The sequence below is a fragment of the Microcaecilia unicolor genome, chromosome 12 (assembly GCF_901765095.1).
Source record: "Microcaecilia unicolor chromosome 12, aMicUni1.1, whole genome shotgun sequence".
Classification (NCBI taxonomy): Eukaryota; Metazoa; Chordata; class Amphibia; order Gymnophiona; family Siphonopidae; genus Microcaecilia; species Microcaecilia unicolor.
The window spans coordinates 68,290,465-68,317,402 of record NC_044042.1 but is presented as its reverse complement, the minus strand read 5'-3'; the positions used below and the strand labels follow the sequence as shown (position 1 = coordinate 68,317,402).

At 44.7% G+C, this 26,938-nt stretch overlaps 1 protein-coding gene across 3 annotated transcripts in view; it reads left to right on the top strand.

Moving 5' to 3' along the window:
* FBXO47 (F-box protein 47) overlaps window positions 1-12,574 on the top strand; it is a 250,634-nt gene extending 238,060 nt beyond the window's left edge. For all 3 annotated transcript variants that reach the window (XM_030221122.1, XM_030221121.1, XM_030221124.1), the window contains exon 11: window positions 11,253-12,574. In XM_030221122.1, coding sequence (XP_030076982.1) covers window positions 11,253-11,284 — 32 coding nt within the window. In that variant the 3' untranslated portion in view covers window positions 11,285-12,574. The remainder of the gene's footprint in view (window positions 1-11,252) is intronic.
* Window positions 12,575-26,938: the final 14,364 nt, after the last annotated feature.

Here is a 26,938-nt window from a genome sequence, read left to right as displayed (position 1 = left end):
AATGGACCCTAGCTTCCCAGTGGTTTCAGGCTGCTGGGGATCTAGAAGACGTGATCCACCTGTCCACGAGTTTTCTCAAATCCCTGTATTGGTGGACGATTTGGTCCAATTTGACTCTGGGACGTCCTTTCCAAATTCCTCAGCCACAAAAAGTGCTGACTACGGATGCGTCTCTCCTGGGGTGGGGAGCTCATGTCGATGGGCTTCACACCCAGGGAAGCTGGTCCCTCCAGGAACGCGATCTGCAGATCAATCTCCTAGAGTTACGAGCGGTCTGGAACGCTCTGAAGGCTTTCAGAGATCGGCTGTCCCACCAAATTATCCAAATTCAGACAGACAACCAGGTTGTCATGTATTACATCAACAAGCAGGGGGGCACCGGATCTCGCCCCCTGTGTCAGGAAGCCGTCAGCATGTGGCTCTGGGCGCGCTGTCACGGCATGGTGCTCCAAGCCACATATCTGGCAGGCGTAAACAACAGTCTGGCCGACAGACTGAGCATGATTATGCAACCTCACGAGTGGTCGCTCAACTCCCAAGTAGTGCGCCAGATCTTCCAGGTGTGGGGCACCCCCTTGGTAGATCTCTTTGCATCTCGAGCCAACCACAAAGTCCCTCAGTTCTGTTCCAGGCTTCAGGCCCACGGCAGACTGGCATCGGATGCCTTCCTCCTGGACTGGGGGGAAGGTCTGCTGTATGCTTATCCTCCCATACCTCTGGTGGGGAAGACTTTGTTGAAACTCAAGCAAGACCGAGGCACCATGATTCTGATCGCTCCTTTTTGGCCGCGTCAGATCTGGTTCCCTCTTCTTCTGGAGTTATCCTCCGAAGAACCGTGGAGATTGGAGTGTTTTCCGACCCTCAACACACAGGACGAAGGGGCGCTTCTACATCCCAACCTCCAGTCTCTGGCTCTCACGGCCTGGATGTTGAGAGCGTAGACTTTGCCTCTTTGGGTCTGTCAGAGGGTGTCTCCCGCATCTTGCTTGCTTCCAAGAAAGATTCCACTAAGAGGAGTTACTTCTTTCTATGGAGGAGGTTTGCCGTCTGTGTGTGACAGCAAGCCCTAGATCCTCGCTCTTGTCCTACACAGACCCTGCTTGAATACCTTCTGCACTTGTCTAAGTCTGGTCTCAAGACCAACTCTGTAAGGGTTCACCTTAGTGCAATCAGTGCATACCATTACCGTGTGGAAGGTAAGCCGATCTCAGGACAGCCTTTAGTTGTTCGCTTCATGAGAGGTTTGCTTTTGTCAAAGCCCCCTGTCAAACCTCTACAGTGTCATGGGATCTCAATGTCGTTCTCACCCAGCTGATGAAACTCCTTTTGAGCCACTGAACTCCTGCCATCTGAAGTACTTGACCTGGAAGGTCATTTTCTTGGTGGCAGTTACTTCAGCTCGTAGAGTCAGTGAGCTTCAGGCCCTGGTAGCCCAGGCCCCTTACACCAAATTTCATCATAACAGAGTAGTCCTCCGCACTCACCCTAAGTTCTTGCCAAAGGTTGTGTCGGAGTTCCATCTGAACCAGTCAATTGTCTTGCCAACATTCTTTCCCCGTCCTCATTCCTGCCCTGCTGAACGTCAGCTGCACACATTGGACTGCAAGAGAGCATTGGCCTTCTAGCTGGAGCGGACACAGCCCAACAGACAGTCCGCCCAATTGTTTGTTTCTTTTGATCCCAACAGGAGGGGAGTGGCTGTGGGGAAACGCACCATATCCAATTGGCTAGCAGATTGCATTTCCTTCACTTACGCCCAGGCTGGGCTGGCTCTTGAGGGTCATGTCACGGCTCATAATGTTAGAGCCATGGCAGCGTCAGTAGCCCACTTGAAGTCAGCCACTATTGAAGAGATTTGCAAAGCTGCGACGTGGTCATCTGTCCACACATTCACATCTCATTACTGCCTGCAGCAGGATACCCGACGCGACAGTCGGTTCGGGCAGTCAGTGCTTCAAAATCTGTTCGGGGTTTAGAATCCAACTCCACCCCCCTAGGCCCATGTTTATTCTGTTCCAGGCTACACTCTCAGTTAGTTGGATAAGTTGTTAGGTCAATCTCAGTTATGTCCTCGCCGTTGCGAGGCCCAATTGACCATGTTTGTTGTTTTGAGTGAGCCTGGGGGCTAGGGATACCCCATCAGTGAGAACAAGCAGCCTGCTTGTCCTCGGAGAAAGCGAATGCTACATACCTGTTGAAGGTATTCTCCGAGGACAGCAGGCTGATTGTTCTCACAAACCCGCCCGCCTCCCCTTTGGAGTTGTGTCTTCCCTTGTCTTTGTCTTGCTACATATGGGACTGACGAACACGAGCCGGTTCAGGCGGGAAGACGGCCGCGCATGCGCGGTGCGCGAGGACTAGCAAAGGCCTTTGCTAGTGAAGTTTCCGATTGGAGGGGCTGCCGTGGACGTCACCCATCAGTGAGAACAATCAGCCTGCTGTCCTCGGGGAATACCTTCTACAGGTATGTAGCATTCGCTTTATGGGCAAATTAAGGATTATATTCTTCAGCATTAAGCGCATGGGGAACTCAGTTTAAAGGAAACCTTATTAGGACAGGCCATCCATGGAGAGGGAGCTAAGGGAAGTATTACTCGCTTATATTCAGCTCTTCTATTGCACACGACCCCGCTACAGTATTATACTTTTAAATGGGACCAAGATCTAGGTAAATCTTTCACCAGGAAACAATGGGAAAGGTCATTTCAATATCTGTTTAAAGTGTCTGTTGCCAGCAATTTGGTTGAAAATAGCTTTAAGATTTTCTACTGCTGGTACTATACACCAGTGAGACTTCGGAAAATGTTTCCAGGGACCCTGGACTTGTGTTGGAGGATGTGGAGAGAGGGAGACCTTCCTTCATGTGTGGTGGACCTGCTCTGTCATAAAAGCTTCCTGGGCCTTGGTAATGGACACTTTGCAGGAAATCTTGGGAGACATCTATCCACTGCACACAAACCATTGTTTATTACATCATAAGCCAACCACAGTCATGGTCCCTCATCATAACTGGCCATACTGTTCTTTACGGCTCATAAACTAGTTATTGCACAGTCTTGGAAACAGACTGGCCTACCTCCTTTGTTTCAAGTCTCGCAGAAGTTGGACTGTATTTTTCAATTATTTAAGCTCATAGTCTCTCAGCATGGATGATTGACCAAATTTTATGATATTTGGCAAATTTATGAACAGTGGAAGACGAGATGTAAGCCCTCCTCTCCATAAGACTCAGCATCTTTGTTCTATAATACTAGTTTTGGAACATGGCATTTACACACACTGTTGTCATGGGTGGAGGGAGGGTTATGGGAGGGGGTGGTTAGATCCTTGTTTTCTCCGAGGACAAGCAGGCTGCTTGTTCTCACTGATGGGTGACATCCACGGCCTTTGCTAGTGAAGTTTCCGATTGGAGGGGCTGCCGTGGACGTCACCCATCAGTGAGAACAATCAGCCTGCTGTCCTCGGAGAATACCTTCTACAGGTATGTAGCATTCGCTATATTGCTGCTCTGTGTTTTTTCTTTGTATTGCATTGTCTCAAAATATATTTCAAAAATATTCATCACACTCTAACACAGGCCAACGAAGTGGAAGACTTTCTAGAATGCTACATACAGCATGTCTGTCACCTTAGGTAGAGTATGCTGAAGCCACCTCAATTGTCCTATCTGAGGCACAAGAGCATGGTTCCCCAAGACCTAATGTAGACCTCTAGCTGGTTTGGAGACAGATGCACTAGGATCCTGACCCCCTCTTCTGCCTCCCTGAAAGGAACTTCCTCAAGAAAGAAACCTTCCTCACTGAGAAGCACTGACATTTCCTGGTCTATACATACATTGTGGACATTACAAAGTTTTCACAGTCAGGTCTTTGTCAAGAATCTGGTCATTAAGCATTTCACCATAAAATCAAGAGATTCACCAGACCCCTGAGGCAGGCCCTTTGGGCCGAAACACGGGCGTGTGGGTCATCTTTTAGCATTTTTCCAATAAAGACCATTTGATATCATCCTCACATTCACCTCACTGTTTTGTTTGTTGCTCACGCTTATATGAGGTTTGCTCCTCCTCTTTGCTTTGTCCTATACATACTGACATCTAGGGAAAAGCTTCTAACTGACTGAGTACACAAAGCAATCCTCAGGAAGCGTAAGCATTTTAGTATCTGCCAGGCTTTTCACTAAGTTTTCCATCAAACAATAAGTTTCCTCTAAAAAGTAGTTTACTAAGCCACGATTTGGAGGTCACATCTGCTGTCCAAGATTGGCCATGAAGGCCACACCATTGCCAAATGAACGCTCAACACCTTTTCCACCTGGAAATCTTGGCAACTGCTCCATCCAGCAAGAACTGGCTGTAGCCACAAGTTCTCCACAAATCACTGCTGTAAGGCAAGGGTGGAAACTTCAAAGGCTTGCTTCAACAAAATTTCTGTATGACAATTTTGAGGGTCCATAAGAACAGCACCTCCATCTACTGGAATAGCTGTCTTTTTTGTAACTGCCAGGACCAGAGCATCCATCTTAAGGGCTGACAGAACTTTGACAATTGGAAAAGGCAACTTATCCTTATGGAAAATATGGACTACTGGCGCATCTTCTGCTGGAGGAACCTCCAATCAATCAAGTCAACCCTCTTGGTCTTCCACACTGCTGCTCTGTCAAAACCTGCCTATCCCCTTCTGGGAAAACATCATCAATATCCTCATCTAATGCCAAGCAGGGTCTGTTAGTACCAGAGGGCTCTGTTCTCTTGGAATCATGTCCTTTAAGCAGCTGCCAGGATCTGATCCTGACCCTTTCTTTAATTTAAAGAAAAAAAAAAGACTTGTACAAAAGTAAAATGAACTCTGGAGAAAACAGTATTCTGACCTTAGCTCTTTAGTAAATTGGTCTGCATGTGCCCCAAATGCAGCAGTGGTGCCTTCCAGAACATCTGATCAGCTGAGGACTGGAGGCCTCTGATTACCAATATCCTCCTCTACTAACTGCACTGTGGCGGAACTTCCCACCAAAATCAGGGCACTGTGTACCTCGGAAGCAGACTTACTATGGGCTCCTCTGGCCGTTTGCATATCTCGTGGCTCACCTCCATTGCATTTAAAAAAGGAAGTCTTCTGACTATCCAAGGACTGCACACTTGGCACTTCCCACTCCCTCTAACTACTTAGCTGGTGCCACACTTTAAACAATCCCAGTTGTGTGGTTTCGGTGCAGCTATTTATTTATATATAGCATTTATATCCCACATATTCCCACCCATGGGCAGGCTCAATGTGGCTTACATCAGTCTGCAAAAACATACATCAATTCAGCAAACAATCAAATACTTTGAAGTTAAAGAGATTAGTGAGTAACAGCAAAGGAGAGGAAAAGGAGAAAGAGTAATAGAGTTCAATATGTCATTACGACTGCAGCAGTTCAGAAGTTAGCGATGCACAGCATAGTCTGTTGCTTGCAGGAAAAATACAGCACTTCAGCTGCACAGCACATATTGCTTTTCTCTCTCCCCCCCCCCCCCCCCCCCCCCCCCCAGTTACCTGAGGCTCTCAAGATCCAGTAGGAGAGAGGAACAGAGGCACAGATAGCCCAGCCAAAGAAAGCACACGGAGTAACCAAAAGTGGTGGGGGAGGGAGAGACTCAGGTCCACAGAATTGACACAAATCCAAGCTCTACTTAGAACCTCTGCAGAAGTACTCTTTTTAATTGATTTAAATTGAATTAGATATATCAATTTATTCATAATTTGGGAAGTAGCAAATTGAAAGGAACCCAAAAGTTCCCCTTACTGTACAGGATGCTCACCTACCATCTGCTGAAGACAGAACTATTGAATGGATTGGGGCTGCACAAGATACTTGTAGTGTAATATCATTAGTCAGTAGTTATCAGTGTCCATCTGCTGGCAGGAGAAAGCAAACTAGTTCATCTGGACTGGTCTGGTGATACGATATGGGTGTCCTAGCCAGGGATAAGGCTACTTTTTGTCAGAGCTGTGATTCAGGAGCCCTTGTCTTCTCCTGCCCAGTAAGGTATTGCTTTTGTACATCCCATTGGTCTGGATTGATCTAGCAGGATGAAAAGGAAGGTGAACTTTATTCATACCTGTTAATTTCCTTTCATTGACTTCTGCTGTACCAGTCCAGGGCCTACACTGGAAGACATTAGTGTGGGAGAATTCTCTGAGCTCTGTCTGCTCTTCCTTAGTTCCTGTGGTCTGGTGAGTAACTGGAAGGCTTGGACTCCTCAGAAAATACAGACAGCAGGTAGTGAAAAGGTCATAAGAAACGCTTTATTTCTGTACAAAGGGAAAAATACACAGTTTTGTTTCTCCACAGGTTCTACACTTTCAATAAAGTCTCTCAAATACAATCCTTGTATTCTGTCCCTAATAGGGTTTCAAAAGTCACCATGCACTGTTTTCCCTCGTGAATCAGGGCCCCCTCCCCCGGTAGCTTGTCCCAGACACAACTCTAACAGTCACATCTGAGAGTCTCTTAACTTAGGTTCCAAGGAATTTCTCCTACATTACTAGAACCTCCTCTTCACACAAACTCAGGGTAACAACATCCACTGAAGGCCACTCCAATTTCACAAGTACTACGGCCAGCAGGATATGCTGGAAGGATCCTTCGCCATAGGACCTTCCCTTCCAGAGACCTCTTGCTTCAGAGTCTCAACCTGAGAAGCCTGTTGCTTTGGGACCTCCATGAACTGTTCTAACTCAGGGAATTTAGCCACCTCCTTGCCTGATCCCCCATCCCTCTGGCGTGGCAGGTTTAGCACCACCTGCTATAAGGTGGCTAAACTGCAGCCTCAATGAGGGAGTGTTCTTAGGGACAGCTGCTGCTATACTAGAGACCACCACGGAAACGGAGTTCATGGAATCCATGGAAATCCCCTCCGGGACTGTGGGGATGGAAGCAGTTCACTTTCTGCAGGGTTCCCATGGGGTTGGAAGCAGTTTCTGCGGTGTTCCCTTGGAAGTTTAAGCTGCACCAGCTTTTTGCCTACCAAGTTCTTTGAGTGCCACTTCGTCCTCCTTGCTTTAACAGCACAGATGTGGAAAGTCTTTCATTAATCCTCTCTGCTCCATGTGCAGGCCTCGGCTCTGACACAGGCAAGAGCATCAGAGGTCACCTGACCTACTGGCGCATGCATGTGGCAGACTCTCAGCATACAGTGCCAGCAATCAGAGATGAGTCTTATGTATGCACCAGAGTGTTCCAAGTTCCAACTTTCATTCCTTCCTTGCCTGCAGTGCTGTGGCTAGAACCAGAGAGAAACTGAGAGAGCTAATTGGAATTTTTTTTTTAGGTACTATTAAATTCTTGTGGTGACAGGTAAGAGTCCAGCGGGGATGGGTTAGATTTCTGTCGCTGTGCAACTCTCTACACTATACCACTCACTCCCTCACAGTGCCCTATAATGTAAATAGTTTCTTAGTGTTAAGAGTTTGTTAGTGCAATATGCAATGGTTCCCTAAAGGGTCTCAAATGGTGAGATTTGGTTTCCAAATGGTGCTTCTTTGTCATAAGCTTACTGGAGAGTTCCAAGCTTCACCAGTCCTTATACCGGTGATGTCACTGAAAGACTTCAGTTTCTCTACAAGCGGCGTAGCCAGAAGGCAATTTTTGGGTGGGCCAACAGGTTGGATGGGTGGGCACTAGACAGTGGTGTGCTTGGTAAATGTTTAACAACAGGCTCTCTTCCCGGTCCACCTCTGCGCCTCCCCTCAAAATTGCAGAGCTGGCTATAGCCGGGGAGAGAGCCTGGGGTGGGGGTGCAATGCATTACTCTCTCCAGGAAAAAAATTAAATGATCCCAGTTCCAATCTAATTCATGTTTAATGTGGGATAAAAGCCATAAATAATAAGTAAATAAATATAACTTTTAATGTTGAGCACTTGATTCTCAAAGTGGACATATTCCAAGCACTAGAATGAAATAAAATGATTTTTTCTACCTTTGTTGTCTGGTGACTTTGTTTTTCTGATCATGCTGGCCCAGTATCTGATTCTGCTGCTATCTGTCCTCTTAACTCCGTTTCCAGGGCTTCCTTTCCATTTATTTTACTTTCCGCCTTTCTTCTTCATTTCTTGCCCTACATCCATAAGTAAAAGCTGCGTCCTCCGCAGACTTGACTGTCCAGTAGATCCAGCTTCTGCCTATTTTCTTCATCCATGTGCAGTTTTTCTCCTCTCTTCGTTTTCCCTCATCTCATCTCCTTCTTCACTCTTCCCTCCCCTCCATCCATGTCCAGCATTTCTTCTCTCCCTTCCCTCTCCCCATCCATGTCCAGCAACCCTCCTCTCCCCTGCCCTCCCCTCCATCCACCCATGTCCAGCAACCTTCCTTTATCCCCTCCCCTCCATCCATCCATGTCCAGCAACCCTCCTCTCCCTGCCCTGCCCTCCCCTCCATCCACCCATGTCCAGCAACCTTCCTCTCTCCCCCCCTGCCCTCCCCTCCATCCACCCGTGTCCAGCAACTCTTCTCTCCCCTGCCCCCTCCATCCATCCATATCCAGCAATTCTCTTCTCTCCCCTGCCCCCTCCATCCATCCATACCCAGCAATTCTCTTCTCTCCCCTGCCCCCTCTATCCATCCATACCCAGCAATTCTCTTCTCTTCCCTAACCCCCTCCATCCATCCATCCATCCATACCCAGCAATTCTCTTCTCTCCCTAACCCCCTCCATCCATCCATACCAGCAATTCTTTTCTGCCCACCTGCCCCCCTCTATCCATCCATACCCAGCGATTCTCTTCTCTCCCCTGCCCCCTCCATCCATACCCAGCAATTCTCTTCTCGCCCCCTGACCTCCCTCATCCATCCATACCCAGCGATTCTCTTCTGTCCCCTGCCCCCCTCCAGCCATCCATACCCAGCCATTCTCCTCTCTCCCCTGCCCTCCCGCTCCCATCCATGTCCAGTAATTCTCCGCCCCCATCCTCCCCTCCCATTCCATTCCACCTGTCCGCCCTCTTCTCCCCCCAACATCCCCCTTTTTTTTCCTGCCACAGCACCCTGCATGGTTTAAATCTTTTTGTATTACCTCCTTCGAAGCAGCCGCATCATTGAAAGCCCTGCCGTCTCTAGCCTTCCCTTCCTGAGTTCGTTCCCTCAGAGTCCCGCCCTCGCGGAAAGAGGAAATGACGTCAGAAGGCGGGACTCTGAGGGAACGAACTCAGGAAGCGAAGGCTCGATGGGCAGGGCTTTCAATGATGCGGCCACTTCGACAGAGGTAAAAAAGATTTAAACCCCGGGTGAGGGGATGTTGGGTGGGCGGGCCTGGAGGGAAAGTGGCTGGGCCTGGGCCCGGGCCCGCCCATGGCTACGCCCCTGTAATCTCTACCTCTGTCTACTAGTAGAAGGGCACAACTCATTGGTCTGAACTGGTCTAGCAGGATTCAAGGAAAGAAAATTAACATTATTATTTCACCATTAAATCAATCACCAATATTGAACTGTCACATGAGTACTATCTCACAGCTGTAACCATTTCTGCCTGGGATATGTGTAATTGCTATTGTATATATTTCTGATTTGCAAAGTTAGTTAGTTTAACTCACAAGCTTTCAGGACATATGCATGGCACTTTATGACCTCTTTAACCCAAAGCTATCCTTATCTTTAAAGTCCTGCTGTTGGCCACTGAAGAGACATTGATCGGGTCTGAAGTTCTACTGGGTCTTTGCATATGCTTTCCCCTATTTACTGTCCCAGAGATACTGCTTACATTCAAGAATCATTTCATTAATCATATATTGCTGAGCTTCTAGAAATCCTGGAGCACAGTACAAACAGCTGCTAATCCTATGTTTTCCTTGCTGTGACCCAGTATGTCTGCTTGTAATACACTCTAAGTACAATATTAAAAAATACCTTCAGCTCCATGAGACATGGAAGATGCTATAGTATTAAACCATTATTAATTACTATAACTAATAAATCCAACTGGGCACAAACTCAGAGATGACTCATCCCTATCATATTTCACATGATTTTGTTATAGTGTTGTTTCAATAATTTAAAGAGATGGTTTATTATGCAGTGATTCTACTCTAAATGGCGAACTATTCCACTGCTGTATGATTTGTTTAGAAAAAATAACGGACATGTCCAAATGCATATTTTGAATACATGGCAGTCCACAGACAGAAAGATAGTTGAATTAACATAGAGTTGAAACTTATGAACTGTGCCACCATTCTTCAAGGATTCAGCTTTTGCTACTGTAACCTTCAGTCATCTTTCAGGACCATATGGTATATGCCATCATTTTTCTCCATGTTGCTGACCTGACTGTTTTAAAATATAGTCTCAGGCTAGCAAGAGTGTGTGAAATAGGAGTTAGCCCTGTCATAGTTTGTTGAAAATTAGTATTTAAGAGGCCCTTTACTAAGCTGCGTAGGCGCCTACTCATGCCCAATGTGCGCCACTTTGGAGCTACCGCCCAGCTACCGCGTGGCCCGGGCGGTAATTTCATTTTTATGCGCATCCACTACGCGTGCTGGAAATTATTCTGGCGCATGCGCTAATCAGGCAGTAATCAGCATTGTACGCACGAGACATACTGCTCGGTTAACGCGTGAGACCTTACCGTTAAGTGAATGGGCGGTGAGGTCTCAGGCCCAACATGGGTGTGCACCAATTTTATTTTGCCACACGTCCATTTTCAGCCAAAAAAAAGGCCTTTTTGCAGGTGTTCTGAAAAATGGACCTGCACATGCCAATACACACACCTGCAACAGTCGGAACCATTTTTTAGAACACCTTAGTAAAAGGACCCCTAAATTTCTTTTGAAACTTTAAATCCAAGAAAAAGCATTCACAAAAGAAAAAAAAAAAGAGGAATGGACAACAAACCCAATATCCTGCTATCCTCAGATGAGAGGTCCAAGTCAAAAGCTGAAAATAAAATAAAACACAAATCCAGTATGAAGAATTTTTCAAAACTAATCATACACCTTGCATGCTGTATTCACCAACTGAGAAAAAGTATGGCATTTCTTTTTTCCTTTTTATTTAGAAAGTCTGGCCATTGAGCTGAGAAACATGACATCTTTACTTGTTGCTTGCCTTTTCTGACAGCTGTGCAATCCGAGTGCATCAGTACACACATGAACACAGATTTCTCCCAGAAACAATGTCCAGGCTAACAGAAATCTAAGAGTTTCTAATACTGAAAATGAGAACTAGCTTTTGGTTTTTCTGTTATTTCTTTGCTTTTTTTATTATTTATCTTCAGGGGACGTGATGAGGAGGACAGCAGCTTTTTGAACCTCTTTCATCTGGTGAATGCACAGCTAATTTCCATAAGGAGAATCCTGTATTTGACCATGAGCTGCCCTACTGCCTGAGAATTCAAAGGCCACCTTTCTTCATGTCGCCAGGCTCAATCTCTGCATAAGGCAAGAGGAGGGTCCCAGAACCCAATGAACAGAAAGAGCTAATAGGAATCTCTTACTATTTTCAGTCAGATAGTGGAATATCTCCAGTAACCAAACAATTGAGAATTAGTTTGCTGGAACATAACAGCAATTAAATAATTATTTATTTATTTATGTTGCAACCACTGTACCGAATTTTCAGCTAGAACAAATTAGAAAAATATATTTCACATTAATATTCTATCTAGTTCTGTTGGACACAGTCTTTTATAGGTAGAATATCTTAACAGGCAAACTTCTCTGAGCTTGCAGAGTTAGAATGCAAAGCATTAACAAGCCAGCTTTTCACCCCAGCCCTCAGGCTAATCTTGCTGCCACCAGCCACTAGTGGCAGAGTCTAGGATGTTAAATCTCTCAGGGACAATGATGGCTACACAGGTAAGTGCAAGCAACCCAACAGTCTCCACTAGTGCACAGAAATACCAAGCTATCCAGTTCCAGGCTGGAGCTTTTAGAACAGTCTTGGATTTCTGACCATGTCATCATAGTGCATTATGGGACTGGTACCACTGATTTCAATGGGCAGGATCAGGCACTACCAATTCCATACTGCTATGAGATGTAGTTCAAAAGCAGGACTGGCCAAAATCTCCAACCTTAGAACTGGGTAACTTGCCATCTCTGAGAGCGAGAAGCACATTATCCTCCTCCCCTCTCAGAGAAAATAGGGGAAATGCTAGAGCAGAGGTAAACAGCTTTTGCTCTTTCTTGTTTTGGATTACATGTGTTAAATAAAGATTAAAAGAACCAGATTGGTTTAGCCAGCATTTTGCATATAGGGTTTTGTACACTGCTTCATATGCATCCCAGATTATGTTTTTCATGGCTTCAACCTTCAGAATCTGATTCCTCAGACCTATTTATCAACACACACCCTAACAAGAAAAATTTAAGAATGTGCTAAAAGATAGTATAGAAATATGCATCAGAGGGTCTTCTATATATTTTGACTGTCTATATTGTTTCTTTCATTTTAAAAAATATTGGCTTCATTCAATCCTGTAATTCTCTCCACCCAGATTTCTTTTACACATTTTCTTTGTATATATTTATGGTAAAACATGTATCTGTTTTAATTTAACATGGTCATTTATAGGCCAGTTAACCAATAAAGGTCAAGGTGGCTTACAATAAAAATCGTCCACAATTAAAATTCTCACAAAACAACCGTGAGGCATAGTTTATATTCAGAGAGTAAATGGTTGATTGGCACAGAATTGTTGTGTGAGGGTCTTCAAGAGTACATGACCTACAAAGCCTATATAGTGTACAAATATTTGTGCTGCATATTGCCTATGTTCAGTAGCGTGTTAACTGAACAGATGACATTAATGGCCTGATGCTGGCCCTTGTAGTATGTGGGGTCATGGATTTGTGGTTTGGTTGTAGCTCTCAATACAATTAAAAACTGGGCAGCACTTAATTAACTTTTTATCTGCCTGACAACCAAGAAGAGTAAGATTTTAATGCATTCTCCCCTCAAATTCTATAAATGGCACCTTAAGTTGTCCTTGCTAATTTATTGTGTGCTCACTTAAGTAACAAGCCGATCAGTGTTCATTGGTATTTAACAACCAATTAGTGGCACTAATTGGCTTTAATTAGAAATTTATGTACACAACTTTCTAGGTGTATTCTATAGCATAGTGTGTATAAATTCTAATGCAGCCAACTGAAAGGGGACGTAGCTGTGGGCATTTCAAAAAACTATGTGCACTATTATAGAATACAACCTATCTTAGGCCTGGTTTTTAGGTGGCCTAAATGGGTGCACCTACATTTTAGTCGCAAGAACAGCTGCTAAGCATATTCTATATAATTGCACTAAGCTTGTTGTTTTTCAGCGCTGATTTTTTAAGGCACCATTTATGGAATTTGGGCCCTTTATGAGCACAGGCAGCCCTGCCTCCTAATCCCTATCCCACAAGCACTGTGGTACTGTTTCCAGTACAGGTAGCCATTAGCTTCTAAATAAAAAGTGTCACTTTGTAGTTTGCCAGCTTCTAGTTTTGCTGCTTGCAGACACCTGCAGATCTATTGCTGCAATTTAACAACAGTTTCATTCTGAAAAACCCTATTCATTCATATCTTGGCTTTTATCGTCCTTATAGTGGATTGTATCAGCTGGCTACATTTTGCTTTTAGAAATCCATAGGTCCACGAACTCTTGGAATGTCTTTATTGGCAACTGTTTCAATGATACAAATTTATATTAAAGAAACAAAGTCCAAGTTAAGAAAAGCAAATTCAGAAAGTGATTGATTTTCAACAGCTCTGGTATGACTGCAGAGTTATGCAAATGAAACAAAATGATTGGCCCATCCTTTAGACCAGCTCCTACTGTTATTTGTAGAAGTTTGTTGCTATAGCATGTTGCTAAACAAATGGTTGTCATTATGGTGTAAATAGAATATTATTCACTGTATGGTTGTCAAACAGAACTAAACATGAATTGAAAACACATTGAAATCACCTTAACAAATATCTTTGAGATGCTGAGAGGAAAAGCTTCATACTTCCGTTGCTCTATCGGGTATGTTACCCGAAACTGTACGATGTACTGGAGCAATACGGTAAAAAAGTAATCATGAACTTAAAAAAACCTCTCTGGCCTATTTGGTAAATCATGATTTTGAATCTTCCGGCAGTCACTCCAAATGCGGTTCCTGTCCATAGAACGCACTGAATTCACGGATTTTAAGAACGGCAAAGTATATAACTGAGATTTGCCATCACCTGTGCATCCTCAAATGTGGTGTACATACTACACTGTCCTTTCCGTCTATGGTATGTTGGAAAAACACAACGCAATTTTCAACACGACTAAGTGAACATAAATCATGTATATCACACAACAAGTTGGGAGCACCATAGTGGCCCATTGTAGAGCACGGGGCCACTCTTTTGAAGATCGTAAAGGTTGGATAATAGATTGGATTTGACCGGATAAACGAGGGGGGGGTTGGGGCAAAATTTTGTTACAGTGTGAACAACGGTTGGATCTCAAATTAGACACCATTGAACCCAGGGCACTGATACGTCTATAAATTGGTCTGTTTTTTATTGAATGGAGTTTTTCATCAAATGTCATTGTTCATGTCATTTTCATTGAACAGAGTTTTCTATCAAATGTCATTTTTATTGAAATGAGTTTTCTGTTAATGTCACTTTCAGTTGCCATGGATTGTTACGTAAGCACGTAATGACATCATGGGGTGTTCCCTTTTGAGTACCTTTAAATATTCTAGGCGCCATTTTTTCAGCCAGGCTGCTGGCTTGACACGCCGATAGACGATAGCTTTCCAGGTACTGGGATGTAGCATTTTACACACATTGACCTTTCAGTTGTTACTAAGTTATCTAACAAAGTTTTTTGCTGTTTGCGATTTTCAGGGATTTTTGGTGAGGACTCTTGAAAAAGCCAGTGCGAAATGGGTCCTTCGGGACCTCACCCTAGGAGAGAGCAGCAACGTAACAGCCCATAGCTTACAGCATGGCAACAGATAAGTTGCAATTCAATTTGTCATTTGTTGATAACTTTTTGAAGTAAAATAAGAGAAGTTTTTTAGCTTATGATTACTCTTTTACTGTATTGCTCCAGTACATCGTACAGTTTCGGGTAACATACCCGGTAGAGCACGGAAGTATGAAGCTTTTCCTCTCAGCACCTCAAAGATATTTGTTAAGGTGATTTCAATGTGTTTTCAATTCATTTTAGTTATGTCATTATGGTGTAACACACTGTGGACAAACATTTAAAATAATATAATCAAAAGGTTAAAGACATGCAAAGCACGACCAGATGGTAACAACTATCCTTAGAAATAACAAGATGCATGTCCTGTTCTAACAACCTTTAAAGCCCTAAGCATGCATAGGCCACCACAATAGATACCAAGTTAACTAATTCTCCTTCTGAAAACAGAGCCAAAGCATCATACCCTCCAACTTATTCTAGCTTTATATTGTGTGGAGATCTGTGAACATATTGATTTAATTAAAAACAATTTTGAGAAAGTTTTGGTTTTGGTTTTGTTTTTTTTAAGAACAATTCTGTAATTTGTAGAATGGAATCCTGGGGAGCAGAAATCAGGCAAGTGGTGACCTTTCAATTTTGAAGTCAAGTGCCAGGGTGTGGTGAATGTGTGGATTTAGGAGGCTAGGGTATAGTCAGTGGCCCAAACTTCATGCTCAGCTGACAATTGTGCTCCTCTACTGCTAGCAGCTGCCTTTTTAGACACTCGTGCCATGCAGGTAAGCAAGTCCCATTTCATGTTCAGCTTGGAGGTGTATAGGCCTGTCTTTTATAATATATATGTTATGGAAATCAAGACTGCAAATCCTGAGTTTGAATGTTAAGTGTATATACAGATAAGCTAAGCTCAGACTGCTCATACATGTAACCATTCCATTCTTAGGCCAGACAGACTCTTGGTGTGAAGTCTGTGTTTGGATACAAAAAAAGGAGACCACAGCTAGAGAAGCATTAATTTGCTTCCTGCAGCCATAGGCTGGCACAAGTCATAGAATTGGCACTTAATGGTTGGCTACTTTACAAAGAAGGAAAGAAAATAAATGGATATTGAAACTAGCAGAGAAAGAAGAACAAAAAGCAGTGTTAGCTGTATCAAACTTCAAGTTTAGAAAGTTTTATAGAGGAAAACATTCTGAGATCATTGCTGCTTTTTAAAGTACATAAAACAAAATACAAAAGGAAAATTATATTTGTATGTATTCTGTTAAGAGTTGTATATGCATATTTAAAATATTTATGAGAGCTCATTGATACGCACATCTGGGATAAATATTTATTTGAATGCATGTTATTTAGCCAAGTAATACTTTATTATAATTAATAAAATGCACATTTTTCATCCATATTTATTATTTATTTAAAGCGCACAGTGAAAATATGCTAAACGGACTCTGGATTTTATATTATCTATATGCTTTTATTTGAATAGTAGAACACAGTCATTTTTGTCTTAATTTATGTAAAGACTAGGAAAAAAGGCCCGTTTCTGAAACGATGAAACAGGCGCTAGCAAGGTGTTTCTCTTCCGATGCATGGCAGCAGGCCAAGCCATCCATGCCCCTCCCCCAGAGCTCTGCAGTCGTCCCAGCCCCCGAGATCGTCGGTCACCAGTTCTCCCCCCCTTCTCCGTCCCTGTGGACGCTACCCACCACCCCAGGTCGCTCGCTCGCTCCCCCACCCAGGTCACCGCACCGCCCACAACTTTGCCGCTGCACACACCTCCCCCCCCCCCTCTTCTAAGAACGGCGCACCCCCCTCCATTGAACTAACACAGCGAATACCTCACAAACGCAACAGTACAGCACATTGCTTCCTTTCGGGTCTTCTTCCCTCCTTTTGTCCCGCCCTCGTGTGACGTAAGTTCCGTAAGGGCGGGACACAGGGAGGAAGAAGAGCCGAAGAGATGCGATGTTCTGTACTGCTGCGTTTCTGAGGTATTGGCTGTGTTAGTTCAATGGAGGGGGCGTGGGGCGTTCTTAGAAAAGGGGGGGAGGCGGTTGAGCTGCAAAGTTGTGGGCGGTGCGGTGACCTGAGTGGGGAGTGAGCAAGCGACCTGGGGTGCTGGGTAGCAGCCAGAGGCTTCGGGGGAGGTTTTCAAGGAACACGAAGGGAGGGCAGTAACACGAAGGGAGGGAGGGTGTTCAAATCGAGGGAGGGGTGAAGTCGGTGGGAGGGGGCGTGAGGGGGGTTGAAGTGGGACGGATGGAGGAAGGAGTGACGTGTGTGGATGGGGAGGGTAGGGGGATGGGCGGGGCCTATGTCGGCGAGTGTAGTTGTGGTCATTAGTACCCGCCCTCGACGTCATAACGTTTTGACGTGAGGGCGGGGCACAGATACCTGATTACTAAAAGTGGTTACAGAGCTTCAAACTTACAAACCCTGAAGCCACAAAGTCAGGTTTAGAACGTTGAGGGTGCATTTTATGTGCAGATGGGGCGTGGCGGAGGGCGGGTCTATGAGTGAGGGTGAGTGGTCCTCATAGGTCATAGCCTAGCCTACTGAACAGTACAGGAGTTGAGTGCTTCACTGCCATGGAGTGAGCTTCAGAACGTTTGAGGTGGGTTTTATTTATATAGATTATTTATGCATGGAGCTGACCCTGGAAATATTTAAATGTGAAAATAGCAATATTGCCCTAATAGCATGTGAGAGAGACTTTGAAGGTCATTCTTTTCAGAAACTGCAGCAGATCAAGTTATTTGGCCCTGTAACTGTGACAAACAAAAAAAAAACACATTATATTAGTGCAATGAGGAAGAGCTGTGCTGGCTCAGTTGCTTCTCTTCCTTCACCTGACCATTTCCTTTCTACTGCTTTCACAAAATGAGTTTATTAAGTCATCTTTCCTCTTCTAACAAAATGGAAGATAATAAGCAACCACTTGCTAAATGGCTTTTGTAAAAATGTTTCCTGCTCTTGAACGGTACCTTTTCTTTTGTAACATGAACAACTATAATATTCTGCGGCATCAGACAAACAGCAGCTGTTCTATTTAGTATGCTTGGTAGAATGGGCAGGTGCAGTTTCATAGGTAGAAAGGGAGTCCCCCTTGCCCCCTCAAAAATACATAATTAAAAGAAAACCAACATAGTATATTGGGTTGAGACTCATGAATTTTAAAATACAGGCCTTCAAGATTGTAATCACCCTCACATGGTCCATTAATTAGCTGGAAATTTCCAGTATGTGTGTCTCACCAGTCCAGGGGTCTGTTCAGTCCCCTTTAATAGTTGTCCCCATCAACTCTCTAGCAGGAATGCTGATTGCTGTCTTGCCCTTTATTCATGTCCATCTTCCAGAGCATGTTCCCCCTCTTCCAAGCTAAGGGTGGCTCCAAAATACTCTGGGTCAGTTCTGCAATGCTACATGATGAGAACTAGTGGCAGTCATCACTAATCAGAAGGCTATGGGAGAGAAAAATATAATTTAGAACTATAACATACAAACTTATTAGAAACACTTTGATGGTGAAAATATGACAAACTGGTGGCACCTTACACACTAAAAATTGTCCCATTCAGTCTGTTAGGCTATTAAAGGTGAGAGAATCCAAAGCACAACCAAATGATGCAGGAAAGTTAAAAAAAAAAGCACAAGAGCCTTCAAGAATAGGGGGTGTCGAATCAGTATGTTATTAAACAAACCTGACACTGACAATGCTTCAGTGAAACCACCTACATCAGGGGTCTGTGCAGAGGTAAACGTCAAGTGTGTCAATCAGTAGGGAGATAATCTGTCTGTGAAAACATAAGTACATAAGTAATGCCATACTGAGAAAAGACCAAGGGTCCATCGAGCCCAGCATCCTGTCCACGACAGCGGCCAATCCAGGCCAAGGGCACCTGGCAAGCTTCCCAAACGGACAAACATTCTATACATGTTATTCCTGGAATTTTGGATTTTCCAAGTCCGTTTAAGTAGCGTTATGACTTGTCCTTAGGAAACCGTCCAACCCCTTTTTAAACTCTGCTAAGCTAACCGCCTTCACCACTTTCTCCGGCAACGAATTCCAGAGTTAATTACACGTTGGGTGAAGAAAAATTTTCTCCGATTTGTTTAAATTTACTACACTGTAGTTTCATTCGCATGCCCCCTAGTCTAGTATTTTTGGAAAGCGTGACACGAAGCTTCACATCCACCTGTTCCACTCCACTCATTATTTTATATACTCTAGCATGTCTCCCCCTCAGCCGTCTCTTCTCCAAGCGGTATAGCCCTATGCCTCCTTAGTCTTTCTTCATAGGGGAAGTCGTCCCATCCCCGCTATCATTTAGTCGCCCTTCGCTGCACCTTTTCCAATTCTACTATATCCTTCTTGAGATGCCGGCGACCAGAATTGAACACAATACTCAAGGTGCGGCACACCATGGAGCGATACAACGGGCATTATAAAATCCTCACACCTGTTTTCCATACCTTTCCTAATAATACCCAACATTCTATTCGCTTTCTTAGCCGCAGCAGCACAACTGAGCAGAAGGTTTCAGTGGTGTTATCGACGACGACACCCAGATCCCTTTCTTGGTCCGTAACTCCTAACGTGGAACCTTGCATGACGTAGCTATAATTCGGGTTCTTTTTTCCACATGCATCACCTTGCACTTGCTCACATTAAACATCATCTGCCATTTAGCCGCCCAGTCTCCCCGTCTTGTAAGGTCCTCTTGTAATTTTTCACAATCCTGTCGTGATTTAACGACTTTGATAACTTTGTGTCATCAGCAAATTTAATTACCCTCGCTAGTTTACTCCCATCTCTAAATCATTTATAAATATATTAAAAAGCAGCGGTCCTAGCACGGACCCTTGAGGAACCCACTAACTACCGTCTCCATTGTGAATACTGCCATTTAACCCCACTCTCTGTTTCCTATCCTTCAACCAGTTTTTAATCCACAATAGGACAGTTCCTCCTATCCCATGACCCTCCAATTTCCTCTGTAGCCTTTCATGAGGTACCTTGTCAAACGCCTTTTGAAAATCCAGATACACAATATCAACCGACTCCCCTTTGTCACATGTTTATTCACATCCTTCAAAGAATTGAAGTAATTGGTCGGCAAGATTTCCCACAGCAAAAGCCATGCTGACTTGGTCTCAGTACATCCATGTCCTCGGATGTGCTCTGTAATTTGTTTTTAATAATAGCCTGCTACATTTTCCCAGGCACCGACGTCAGACTCACGGTCTATAATTTCCGGATCTCCCCCTGGAGCCTTTTGTAAAATGGGCGTTACATTGGCCACGCCTCCAATCTTCGGTACCAGGACGCTCGATTTTAAAGGATAGTTGCATATCACTAGCAGTAGCTCCGCAAGCTCGTTTTCAGTTCTAGTCAGTACTCTAGGATGAATACCATCCGTTCCAGGAGATTTGCTACTTCTTCAGTTGCCGAACTGCCCCATTACGTCCTCCAGGTTTACCGTGGAATCAGTAAGTTTCTCCGACTCGTCCGCATTGAAATACCCAGTTCCGACACCGGTACCCCACCTCAAATCCTTCGCGGTGAAGACCGAAGCAAAGTAATTCATTCAGTCTCTTCTCGCCTAACAACATCTTTGTCTTCCTTGAATCCACCCCTTTTACCCCCTCGGTCATCCAGCGGCCCAACCGTTCTTTTGCCGCTTCCTGCTTTAATATACCGAAAAAAAATTTTTACTATGTTTTTTGCCTCTAATGCTATCTTTTTTCATACTCCCTCTTGGCCTTCTAATCGCGCCTTGCATTTGCTTGACACTCCTTATGCTGTTTCTTGTTATTTTCAGACGGTTCCTTCTTCCATTTCTGAAGGCGTTTCTTTTAGCCCTAATAGCTTCCTTCACCTCACTTTCAACCAGGCCGGGTGTCTTTGGACTCCGTCTTTCTTTTCTAATTTGCGGATATGTATGGGCTTGGGCCTCAAGGATGTATTTTTGAACAGCGTCCACGGCCGTTGTACAGTTTTTACTCTCTCAGTTGCCCCCCTAGTTTTTTTTTTACCGTTCTTCTCATTTTATCATAGTCCTCCTTTTTTAAAGTTAAACGCTAACGTATTTGACTTTCTGTGTACAGTTACTTCAGGTCGATGTCAAAACTGATCATATTATGGTCACTGTTATCAAGCGCCCCATACCATAACGTTCCTCACCAGATCATGCGCTCCACTAAGGACCAAGTCTAGAATTTTCCTTCTCTTCGTCGGCTCCTGCACCAGTTGCTCCATAAAGCTGTCTTGATTGCATCAAGGAATTGTATCTCTGTAGCGTGTCCCGATGTTACATTTACCCAGTCTATATTTGGATAATTGAAGTCACCCATTATTATCACATTGCCCATTTTGTTCGCGTCTCTGATTTCTTTTATCATTTCTGTGTCTAACCTGCTCATCCTGGTGAGGCGGACGGTAGTAAACTCCTATCACCATTTTTTTCCCTTTCATACATGGAATTTCAACCCACAATGATTCAAAGGTGTGATTTGTGTCCTGCTGAATTTGTAATCTATCTGAGTCAAGGCTCCCGTTAATATACAATGCTACCCCCTCCACCAGTCCGGTCCACCCTATCATTACGATATACTTTGTACCCCGGTATGACAGTGTCCCACTGGTTATCCTCCTTCCACCAGGTCTCAGTAATGCCTATTATATCCAATTTTTCATTTAGTGCAATATATTCCAACTCTCCCATCTATTTCTTAGACTCCTAGCATTTGCATATAGACATTTCAGAGTATGTTTGTTGTTCTTATTTGCATGATGCTTAGTACCTGACACTATTGATTTGACATCTTTGTCTGATCTTTAGTTGTATTTAAGGGCACCTGGCCTACCACGGTCTGTTGTGCAACCTCACTATCCAGAAACCCTATCTTCCCTGTTTTGTGAGGTATCTTTGCAAGATACCTTTTCCCGAACCATGCGCTTTTGAGCGACTGTCGGCCTTCCCCCCATTTCTTAGTTTAAAAGCTGCTCTATCTCCTTTTAAATGCTGACGCCAGCAGCCTGGTCCCACCCTGGTTAAGGTGGAGCCCATCCTTTCGGAATAGGCTCCCCCTTCCCCAGAATGTTGCCCAGTTCCTAACAAACCTAAAACCCTCCTCCCTGCACCGTCGTCTCATCCACACATTGAGACTCTGGAGCTCTGCCTGTCTCTTGGGCCCTGCACGTGGAACAGGTAGCATTTCAGAAAATGCTACCCTAGAGGATCTGGATTTGAGCTTTCTACCTAAGAGCCTAAATTTGGCTTCCAGAACCTCTCTCCCACATTTTCCTATGTCATTGGTACCCACATGTACCAAGACAGCAGACTCCTCCCCAGCACTATCTAAAATCCTATCTAGGTGACGCGTGAGGTCCGCCACCTTCGCACCAGGCAGGCAAGTCACCAGGCGATCCTCACGTCCACCAGCCACCCAGCTATCTATATGCCTAATGATCGAATCACCAACTACAACAGCTGTCCTAACCTTTCCCTCCCGGGCAGCACCTGGAGACATATCCTCGGTGTAAGAGGATAGTACATCCCCTGGTGGGCAGGTCCTGGTTACAGGAGTACTTCCTACTTCACCAGGGGTGATGCTCTCCTTCTAGGAGACCTCCCTCCTCCAAGGTAGCACAAGGGCTACTAGACTGGAGGTGGGACCCTCTCTACAACATCCCTGTAGGTCTCCTCTATGTACCTCTCTGTCTCCCTACAGCTCCACCAAGTCTGCTACTCTAGCCTCAAGAGAACGGACATGTTCTCTAAGAGCTAGGAGCTCTTTGCATCGGGCGCAAACATATGACATCTCACCAACTGGGAGATAATCATACATGGACACCTCAATGCAAAAGACTGGATAGCACCCCTCTCGCTGCTGGACTGCTGACTCCATCTTAGTGTTTTTGAGTTTTCCAATATTTTAAAACTTGCTACAGTATTAAGGTATTAGCCTAATATAAAAATGTCTTTTAGTTTATATAGAATATTGTGTGATTTATTAGTGTTTCCTTCTTAGATGGTAATGAAATGTATTTAAAACTCTATAAGAGCACTCCTTGCTTGTTACCCTAATTACAATAACTGACTATAAATGAGGAGTTGTCCTAGGGTGGGGGGGAATACTAATTAGATCCTGCAGTGGCTGTTAGATTCTATCTGTTAATGCTGTGGTACAAGGCTTTTAAAACTAAGTGGAAAAGACTATGCAGATTAGCTGTTTTCTGTTAGCTGTTGAAAATTTGCTTTTTAAGTTTGCCTAACACTAACCTACAATTCCTCCTTTAAACCCCAATCTTTAAGTTCCCAAAGCACAAGCAAAGTAGCGTTCACTTACCAGAGAAATGTCCTCTTCTCTCAGAACTTCTCAGAAAGGAGTCTTGAAAACAGATGATGCCTGTAACCAGCACTGGGCTACAAAGTACAAGCAGCATGTTAAAACCACTTTTAGCACGCTGCTGGTACTTTGTAGCCTTGCACCAGTTGCAAGTATTCTCTGTTTTCAAGACTCCTTTGTTCTCACAACCAGATCCCTACTGATTGACTGGCACACTTGATGTTCATCTCTGCATAACATAGTAACATAGTAGATGACGGCAGAAAAAGACCCGCATGGTCCATCCAGTCTGCCCAACAAGATAAATTCATATGTGCTACTTTTTATTTGTACCAGTCCTCTTCAGGGCACAGACCGTATAAGTCTGCCCAGCACTATCCCCGCCTCCCACCACCAGCTCTGGCACAAACCGTATAAGTCTGCCCAGCACTATCCCTGCCTCCCAACTACCAGTCCTGCCTCCCACCACCAGCTCTGGCACAGACCGTATAAGTCTGCCCAGCACTATCTCCGCCTCCTAACCACCAGCCCCACCTCCCACCACTGGCTCTGGCACAGACCGTATAAATCTGCCCAGCACTATCCCCACCTAAACTTGGCTAAGCTCCCAAGGATACATTCTTTCTGAACAGGATTCCTTTATGTTTATCCCAGCATGTTTGAATTCTGTTACTGTTTTCATCTCCACCACCTCCCGCGGAAGGGCATTCCAATTATCCACCACTCTCTCCATGAAAAAGTACTTCCTGACATTTTTCCTGAGTCTGCCCCCCTTCAATCTCATTGAAGACCCCTGATGCAGGCGTTTCACTGAAAAACAGACTATGTCGGGTTCTTTAATAAAGTGCTGATTTGATGCCCCCTATTCCTGAAGGCTCCTTGTGCTTTTTTTGGCTTTTCAGGCTAGCCTAGTGGTTAGTGCAGTGGACTTTGATCCTGGAGAACTGGGTTCAATTCCCACTGCAGCTCCTTGTGATTCTGGGCAAGTCACTTAACCCTCCATTGCCCCAGGTACAAATAAGTACTTGAATATACTATGTAAAACCGCTTTGAATGCAGTTGGAAAAAACCACAGAAAGGCAGTATATCAAGTCCCATTCCCTTTTCCTATAAAATGTGGCACCAACTTCTCTATCACTTTCTACTGCAAACTAACAGAGCTATCCCTCTGGAAGTTTTAATTGTGATGTTTGTTATCACAATAGCACTAACATACAGATGAAGTGGACCAGAATATATAATCCCCTCCCTCTCCCCCCCCCCCCAAAAAAAAATGCTCAAAATATTAGTATCTACAACAAGTCCAAGTCCTGACTTCACACATAGTGTCTGTATTATTTATAGATCATAGGGCCTCTTTTACAAAGCTGCACTACTGATTCCCAGTGCGGCAAATGAGCCCATAATGTGCAATATAAATAAATCTTTAGTATTACTTAAGAATAAGCTTAACTTAGATTGTAAGCCCTGCAGGGACAGAAAAGTACTCACTGTACCCGATTCTATACCACTTTGATAGCTTTCAGGCTTGTAGGCAGTATATAAAAAAACTAAAACAACTACATACATTTGGTAGTAACAGGAACAGCTGCTTGCTAATATGCATTTTAATGGTAACCAGAACAGAAGATGTTTCCACTCCATCATGAAGCGTGATTCATTTAGAACAAGAATACTACTACTAATCATTTCTGTAGCGCTACTAGACATACGCTCCGTTGTATACTTGAACATGACGAGACAGTCCCTGCTCAACGGAGCTTACAATCTAATTAGGACAGACAAGAGATAAGGGAATATTAAAGTAAGGATGATAAAAAAAGGGTTCTGAACAAGTGAATAAGGGTTAGGCGTTAAAAGCAGCATCAAAAAGTGGGCTTTTAGCTTAGATTTGAAGAGATGGAGCTTGATGTACCAGCTCAGGAAGTCTATCTAAGTAAAAACAGCAAAGAACAATATAAATTTACCTTAAGGATGTAATGATACTGGAGCCCGAGCCTAGCTGCAGTTTTTTGCCATTAAAGCATATAAATTATATAAGACAGAAGAACAAGGCCAATGATGGCAAAAAACATCAGGATAAAAATATCCAACATCTTGGAGAGGAGTGAAGAGCTGAAGCTGCTGCCTAGATATCAGGGCCAGGTTGCAGGAAAAGAGCTGGAACTGTTGTCTGGATTCCAAGCTTTCACTGCAGCAATGAGAAGAGCTGGAGGTGTTGCCTAGATCCCAGGCTTGGAATGCAGTGGTAGTGATTTCCATCAATCAGAGCAAGACAGCCACACACAAGAGAAGGGGGAGGAGTAGGATTGTTATATTTCCTTCATCTTACATCCTATTTCACTCCGCCTCTTTTTTTCTTGAGACTTATGTGTTTTCATGGCAGTATAATGAGTTAGGGCAATGAATGTATAATGAGTTAAAGCAATGAATCAAGCTTCGGAAGTCCCCAGTGGAAATAGAGCAGCTGTGCTCTTCAGATATAACAACCAAAATAGCTATTCTCCGAGGACAAGCAGGCTGCTTGTTCTCACTGATGGGTGATGTCCACGGCAGCCCCTCCAATCGGAACTTCACTAGCAAAGGCCTTTGCTAGTCCTCGCGCGCCCATGCACGGCCGTCTTCCCGCCCGAACCGGCTCGTGTTCGTCAGTCTACTTTTGTCCGCGCTCGGTACGGTCGTGTTTGCGCCGTTCGCGCCCCTTAAGTTGACCCTCGCGCGTCTTTTTGACTTTCACTTCTAAAAAAAAAAAAGGGATTTCGGAGAATGGCCTTTCGGTCTTTTTCCCCTTCTCGTATTTCCAGATTTTTGCCCCGTTAAGTTTTCTTTCGTTTTCGGGGTAGGCCCTTTTGAGGCCTCGGGTCGAGTTTTTTCTCCCTCTCTTTTTGGTGCCTTACCGCAATTACAAGTTTTGATTTCGTCGGCGTGATTTTTTCCGCCCATGTCATCGAAGTCTCCCAGCGGCTTCAAGAAGTGCACCCAGTGCGCCCGGGTAATCTCGCTCACTGATAGGCACGCGTCGTGTCTTCAGTGTCTGGGGGCTGGGCACCGCCCGCAGGCCTGTAGTCTTTGAGCCCTTTTACAAAAAAGGACTCAGGTAGTGAGATTGGCCCAGTGGAGCGTGTTGTTCTCGGGCTCTTCGTCGGCATCTGCACCGGGAGTATCGAGTGCATCAACGTCAACAGCGTCAAGACCTCCGCCCTCGGCCGCGACTGTATCGATTGCATCGAGGCATCGACCCTCTGCATCGTCGGGGCCAAGACATCGGAAGGCTGCATCGACGTCGGTGGTACCGGGACCTCCACTAGTGCTGATGTCGTCGGACGGTGGTGCTTCGACTGGAGTGCAGGTGAGGGCTGTCCATTCCCCTGCTGGTGGCGGTGAGCCTTCGGGTGGGTCTCCTCCTACCCTGAGGGCTCCTGCGGTACAGCCCCCCTGAGACCGACCTTCTTCGGCCTCGGCCCCGAGGAAGCGATGGCTGGATTCTACGTCCTCCTCGTCGGTACCGGGAAGCTCCGGTGACATGCTTCGTTTGAAAAAGTCAAAGAAGCATAGACACCGGTCTCCTTCCCGCGTCGGTACCGAGAGCTCTGGGTCGCCGAGGGAGTCGGCACCCAGTAGGCATCGGCACCGGAAGGACCGCTCACCCTCTGT